This window comes from Astyanax mexicanus, chromosome 13 (assembly GCF_023375975.1).
Source record: "Astyanax mexicanus isolate ESR-SI-001 chromosome 13, AstMex3_surface, whole genome shotgun sequence".
In the NCBI taxonomy this organism is placed as follows: Eukaryota; Metazoa; Chordata; class Actinopteri; order Characiformes; family Acestrorhamphidae; genus Astyanax; species Astyanax mexicanus.
The window spans coordinates 46,913,076-46,919,977 of NC_064420.1; the positions used below are offsets into that span (position 1 = coordinate 46,913,076).

The 6,902-nt window shown below is 40.3% G+C and overlaps 1 protein-coding gene across 5 annotated transcripts in view; it reads right to left on the reverse strand.

The window, feature by feature from the left end:
* Window positions 1-3,908, reverse strand: part of LOC103026485 (IQ motif and SEC7 domain-containing protein 1) — a 296,017-nt gene extending 292,109 nt beyond the window's left edge. For all 5 annotated transcript variants that reach the window (XR_007423895.1, XR_007423896.1, XR_002650850.2 and 2 more), the window contains exon 1: window positions 3,496-3,908. Coding sequence is in view for 2 of the 5 variants with exons in the window: in XM_022676789.2 (XP_022532510.2) it covers window positions 3,496-3,794 (299 nt within the window). In the remaining 3 variants the exon portion in view is untranslated. The remainder of the gene's footprint in view (window positions 1-3,495) is intronic.
* Between the last annotated feature and the right edge of the window lie 2,994 nt (window positions 3,909-6,902).

A 6,902-nucleotide genomic window follows, 5' to 3' on the forward strand; every position in this document is an offset into this window, starting at 1 on the left:
CTCAAAAACCCTCGGTAGGGGGGGCTCTCCTACCGAGCGAAACGATTCGGGGCTACTGGAAATTTATTTCTTGGTCACATCTGTGACCAAGACAGCAAGTCTTTGTGATGCATCAAGAGCCACGGTATCCAGGGTAATGTCAGCGAGATACCACCAAGAAGAACCAACCACATCCAACAGGATTAACTGTGGACGCTGTAAGAGGAAGCTGTCTGAAAGGCATGTTCGGGTGCTAACCCGGATTGTATCCAAAAAACATAAAACCACGACTGATCAAATCACGCAGAATTCAATGTGCACCTCAACTCTCCTGTTTCCACCAGAACTGTCCGTCACCACAATAAATTATTGTGCTCTAAAACCAGGTGATTCAGTTTCATTGTCCAACACCTGTATATGCCGTTACTCAGCAACGTGTCTGCAGAGTGATACAGATTTAGTGTGAGAAGGCTGTGCTGTTATCACAAATATCAGCACGGTTAGAACACTTCTCAACCAATCGGATTGTGAGGTCAGAACTAACTGTTGTATAAAACAGTATAACAGCTTCAGCTTCAGCTCAGGCCTGCAAGCCAGCAAAAACCCACAACCAGCTCCAAGCTACACACAAGCCTTGGACACACTACAGGACTTTTAAAGTGTGACCACACAAACACACACACACAAAACACCATGCACGTGACTTGTATGTTACCTAAAAGATTTAAATACAAACATGGAGGTGCATGAGCTTGCTGCAGCTATTGATTTTGCTGCTATTTGTGCAGAAACTAACAAAAAAAACGGTGCAAAAAAAAAAAGTAAAGTAAAAAAATAATTGTTGGGTAAAGTGTTGGGATACGTGATGTGGCCAGCATGGTCTCTTTGAATTTTACAAAAAGAACTGGTTTAGCAGGTGCAGAGAAATAATATTGGTACATTTTCAAAATCAGGCTATAACTAGTGCTGGGAGTTATGACCAAAAATACATATCACAGTATTTTGCAAGATTCTGACAGTTTTATGGTATTTCACGGTATTTTGTATTATTACTATTTATTTATATATGTTTGCATGACTGAGCTTTCATATAGGTCTGTGACTTACTGTACTGTTAGAAGTACATATAATATAAAACACTAAGGCTTTAAATTAAGGCTTTGATTAGTATAGGGTTCACTTTGTCCCACAAAATATATACACAATATATGAAGTAATCAGACTTTATTATCAGAAAAAGGAGCTGACGAATCTAAACAACAGACTTTTAAAAGAGATACACCGACAACTTTAACAAAACTTCCTTTACAAAACTAATATTTGAAATAGATCTATAACCTATAAATGTACCCAAAATCCTCATAATGTAAGTAATCAAAAGAGATATTTCTCAAAAGCGCTATTGCACAAGTAAAGCACAAGTTTAAACCCATTAAGACTCTTCTTATCACTAGTAATGCCCCCCTAACACCAGAAGAGTGGGTATCTGCCATAGACTGTATATAAAGATGGACGCCGTGTCGCCGTTCCCATTCATTCAATGAAAATGAAGCCAAAATCTTCCGCCATTTTGGCGATTCAGAGACCAGAGGAGGGAGAAAGGCTGTGGAGAGACCGCCTACTCATTTAAATAACCCCGCCCCTGAGGGCTGCCTCGCGGTCACAGACTGCAGAGCGGGGCGGAGCGGAGCTGACGGTCTGTTATTGGTCCCGCCCATAGGCAGCCCTTTTACCATAACCACACCTTTTTTGAATAGAGCCGAATAAAGTTTTAAAAACCGAATTCTGTGGGGATATAAAAATTTGACAATATAAGCAGAGGTTACACTAGCTGCTGCATTTAAATAATGGAGGTAGAATTACAGTATATTGGGGGTAAAAAACGTGATTGAAAGTTGTCTGTTTTGCCATTGAAACCTATGGGGATGGGTGGGGTTACACAGCTTTCTGCAGCCGAACAGCAGGGGGCGCCCGACCTGTGGTGGCTTCACTTTTAAGAGACGATGCTCTGTCCAGCTATATACAGTCTATGGTATCTGCTAATATCAATATATATATATTTAAAATTTACAGTGAGACTAGACACTGCGATATAACTTCAGTAATACATGTAGCATTAATATACCTTACATTTTAGCAAACAAACTATAAAATAAAATGTTTCTAATGAGAAATTTGTTTAGATTTTGCTCATATTGAAATATCTAGAATTTACCTATAAATTAAAAAAAGCTTTATTGGCCAATGCCGATATATTTGCCACTATCATGTATTCCTATCAGCTTACTTAATTGCCATTGCATGATTCAATAATTTAACTACTGCTATGAAAACAGCTGCATTAATATAATTGCATTATGCAATACTAACCTGGTTGTATTAATTTAGTTAATTGTACTAATTTGACTGCACTATTAGCATATCATTTTTTATATATATTTGCATAAGTGAATTCTTGGCTAGGGTGAATTATAATGAACGATTGCATAATAAATGACATGATTGTACTAATACAATAACAGCATGAATAGATTATAGAGCTGCACAGATTTTAGCTTTAAACCAACTTAATACAAAAATAAAATCAAAGGTTTCTAATAAGAAATTTCTGATAGATTCTGATATAATTCCATCATCATGCATCCCTAGCAGCTTACCGTACTTAATTGCCCTCTTCACATGAATTGCATGATTCAATAATTAAACTACTGCTATGAAAAACTGCATTAATATAATTGCAATATGAAATACTAACCTAAATGCATTAATTGAGTTAATTGTACTAACACAATTGCACCATTTACCTTTTTTTTATTTGCATAAGGGAGTTGTTGGCTGAGGTCAATTATAATAATAATGCATAATGCATAATAACTGACATGATTGCACTAATATGATTACAGTGTTTATCTGACTGCATTACTGATCAAATTATAAAATGAATGATTTACATTTAATAACTGAACAACTGCTATAAGAGCATTAATATAATTACAATATGCAAAACTAACCTGACTGCGTTAATTGAGTTAAATGCACTAATATGATTGCACTATTGCCATATTTTTTATTTGCATATTAAAAAAATGTGATTGCATAATAATTTACATGATTGCACTAATATGATTGCAGTGTTTATCTGATCAAATTATAATTTGAGTACTTTGCATTTAATAAGTGAACAATTGCTGTAATTGCACTATGCAATACTAGCCTGACTGTGTTATTTGAGTTAATTGCACTAATATGATTGCACAATATTTTTTTCATATTTGCATAAGCGATTGCGTAATAATTGACATGATTGCACTAATGCTGTGACTGCATTACTGATCAAATTCTAGAATGAATTTAATACATTTACATTTAATAAGTGAACAATAGCTTTAAGAGCATTGATATAATTGCACGAGCAGCTTAATTAACGCGTTAATTGGTGATTGGTGATTGATGGCGTGATTGGCAGAGCTGCGTAATGGCACGCGCATGACACACATGGTGCGCAATGGTTCTTACTGGTCGTGCGTGGCGTTCTCCTGGATGCAGCCCAGCGCGTTGCTGGTTCCCCCGGTTCCTGCGGTCCCCGCGGTTCCGCTGGAGGTGTTGTGGTGCTGCTGCAGGCTGCAGGTGAGCAGGTGCCGCTGGTACCGGTCCCGCAGGCACGAGTTCTCGGTGTGCAGCTCGGCGACCTGCTGCTCCAGCTCCTCGATCCGGAGCCTCTGCTTGGCCAGAAGCTCCTGCTGCGTCTCGATGATCCGGTTGAGCTCGGTCAGGTACTCCGCCGCGCGGCTCGGGTTCTCGCTCGGGCTGTCCATGGCGGTTCTGCTTCAGGCTCGGTACCGGAGGCTCGTGCTGGGTTCGGCGGGTTCTGCTGCCGGACGGAGCGGCTCAGCGCGCGCCTCCGGAGCCATGTCTGAGGCTGGGACTGGACTGAGAGCAGCGGCTGAAGTTTCTGTTGCTGTTATTTTTATTTCACACCTGTTTTCAGGCAGGGCCACGCCCCTCTGTGCTGTGATTGGCTGGGGCGTGGGGACGTTGCCCCGCCTTATTTTGCTTCATTGATGAACTTGCAGCCAATGGTAGCATTGGAGGAGGAGAGGAGTAAAAGCACTGGCCTATAGCAGTAGACGTGGGCGTGGCTTTGTGTAAAAACGGGTGGGGAACAAAAAAAAAACAAAGTTAAGATTATTTTGCTTTACCACTCATTTTCAACCAGACCACGCCCACATCTACTGATATTGGCTAGTGTTACTTCTCCTAATTGGCTGTCAGTTTATTAGTGCAGCAAAACAACTTGTTTTCAAATAGGCCACGCCCACATATAGTCCTATTGGCTTGCGTTACTCCACCAAATTGGCTGCTAGTGCATTCATTAGTGGAGCAAAACAACTTGTGCTCATGAGAAGAGAAGACTTATTTTGTCCCGCCTTATTTTGCTTCACTAATGAACTTGCTGCCAGTGGAAGCATCGGAGGAGAATAAACACTGGCCAATAGCAGTAGACATGGGGGTGTATTGTGTGAAAACAGGTGGGAAACGAAACAAACTCCTGCAGGACCAAAATGAACAATATTTTGCTTTCCCACTCGTTTTCAACCTGGCCACGCCCATGCCTACTGCTACTGGCTAGTGTTACTCCTCCTCATTGGCTGCTAGTTCATTAGCGGAGCAAAATAAGGCAAGGCAACACTAATTAACTAGTAACAAACTGTAGGGGAGGAGTTTTCAGACAGACCACGCCCCTTTAAGACAGGGGTTGGCTGAATTTGCCAACCAGTATAACCAGCAAGTGAACAGCAATACCACAAACTGTACTATATATTGTACTGTTTTTATTTCCCACCCATTTTCAGCCACACCACGCCCCCTGATGCTGGTAGGCAGTCGCCCCATTGTAGGAGAAGTAACACAAACCAATACCAGTACTGGTGGGCGTGGCTTTACATGAAAATGTTTTACAGTCAGGCCACGCCCCTTTATAATCTAAGCTTGGGATTTGTTAGCGTTGCTATCTTTGCTCTCTACTAATGAACTACAACCCACGCTCTAATGGTTAACTAGGCAATATTAGTGTTGAAGGAAGTGGAAAAACAGCGAATAAGAGCAAAGGTGGGCGTGGTTTTGTACAAAAACGGGTGGGAAATGGGGAAAAACGCCTGCAGGTACAACAATAACCTTCAGCATTGAGACATTGAGAAAGTCTTTGCTTTTGAGTGGCATAAAAACACACACACACTCCTCTAAAAAAAATATATATTTTTTTATTTTCCACCTGAATTCGGTCAGGCCACGCCCCTCCTCAGCTGAAATCGTGAAGCCTTCCGCTGTATTACTGTATTATTTAATTAGTAGCCAATCGTAGCGTTGGGGGATGAGTAAAATCAGCCAATAGCAGTTTAGCTGGGCGTGGCTTTGTCTGAATACGGGTAGAAAACAGAAAAACGCCTGCAGGAACAACAATAACCTTCAGATTCTGGATTGTGACTCTGAGGGAAAGGATTTGAAGCCTTTGAGGGGGTATGAGGGAGACACACACAATTATGAGATCTGCAGCTTTTTTTATAATTGAAAAATATATATTATATTTTAGTGAAGAGATAATCAATAAATCAACAATGCATTACTTTAAATACATTAAAATAATATTAATCAAATATAAATTAAAGCATTTTTTACTAACCAAACAAATTACCCAAATATATGTACATGAATTCTGCTGAGTCACGTTTAGAAAAACACACAGCAGCAGCACAAAAGGCCTGACACTGACCTCCCCCCTGTGTTTACGGTGGACCGCACTGACCACCAGCACTGCAGCTTTGCAGTGAGCAGCTCAGGCTGATTACAGTGCAGCACAGTGTAGAGCCTGCAGCCAGAGCAGCAGCAGCAGCACTGATAAACAGGACATGCAGGTCACAGGAAAGGCCTACTTCAGGATATTCCTCACCCTCATACAGTTTAACACTCATTTTTCTGCATTTGTCTTTATTCTAGTTTGACTTATCCATTTATTTCTTAATAAAAAGGGGAAAAACACATTTCCACCTGCTGGTGGATTTCAAGCATGACATTATCTACATGCAACCTCATTTCTATAGAGTGCAAAGCATGGTCAAGAGGACATTTACGTTTCTGAATCAGTTTCCCTGATTTTGCCATTTATAGGTTTATGTTTTATTCTATAAACTACAGAAATAAAAATATTGTCATTCAGAGCATTTATTTGCAGAAAATGAGAAATGGCTGAAATAGAGTTTAAAACAGTTTTCCTGCATCTTGACATCATGTTCTCCTCCACCAGTCTTACACACTGCTTTTGGATAACTTCATGCTGCTTTACTCCTGGTGCAAAAATTCAAGCAGTTCAGTTTGGTGGTTTGATGGCTTGTGATCATCCATCTTCCTCTTGATTATATTCCAGAGGTTTTCAATTTGGTAAAAACAAAGAAACTCATTTTAAGTGGTCTTTTATTTTTTTCCCAGAGCTCAACACCACAACACCCAGAATTCTGCAAACCTCAGAGGACGCATTTATGTCTCTGGCAGATATGTAAATGATTACAGGGGTAGCCTATTAAAGGGCATAAAAGTGCAGAAAGATCATTGACTGCAAGACAACACACTAAAAATAAATGTTTTGCCCAGTTTTGCCCTTTAAAAGGAGGCACCATCACTGTACTGAGAAATTGCCCACCATCTAGGCAGTCCATCAACCAACCACTGCCAACTTTATTTGTAGTGGTGTCATATATGAGAAACCTAGACCCATGTATGTAAACACATCCAATGTATAAAGGTTCTGTCATCAGAGAGCTGCAGAGAGTTGCAAGCTGCAGCCAGGGTTGCCAGGTCCTGCAAAAATCATGCCCAAAGTCTGAAGTCTAAAACCTGCCCATTAGAAGCTTAAACTAGCCTAAGGTTGC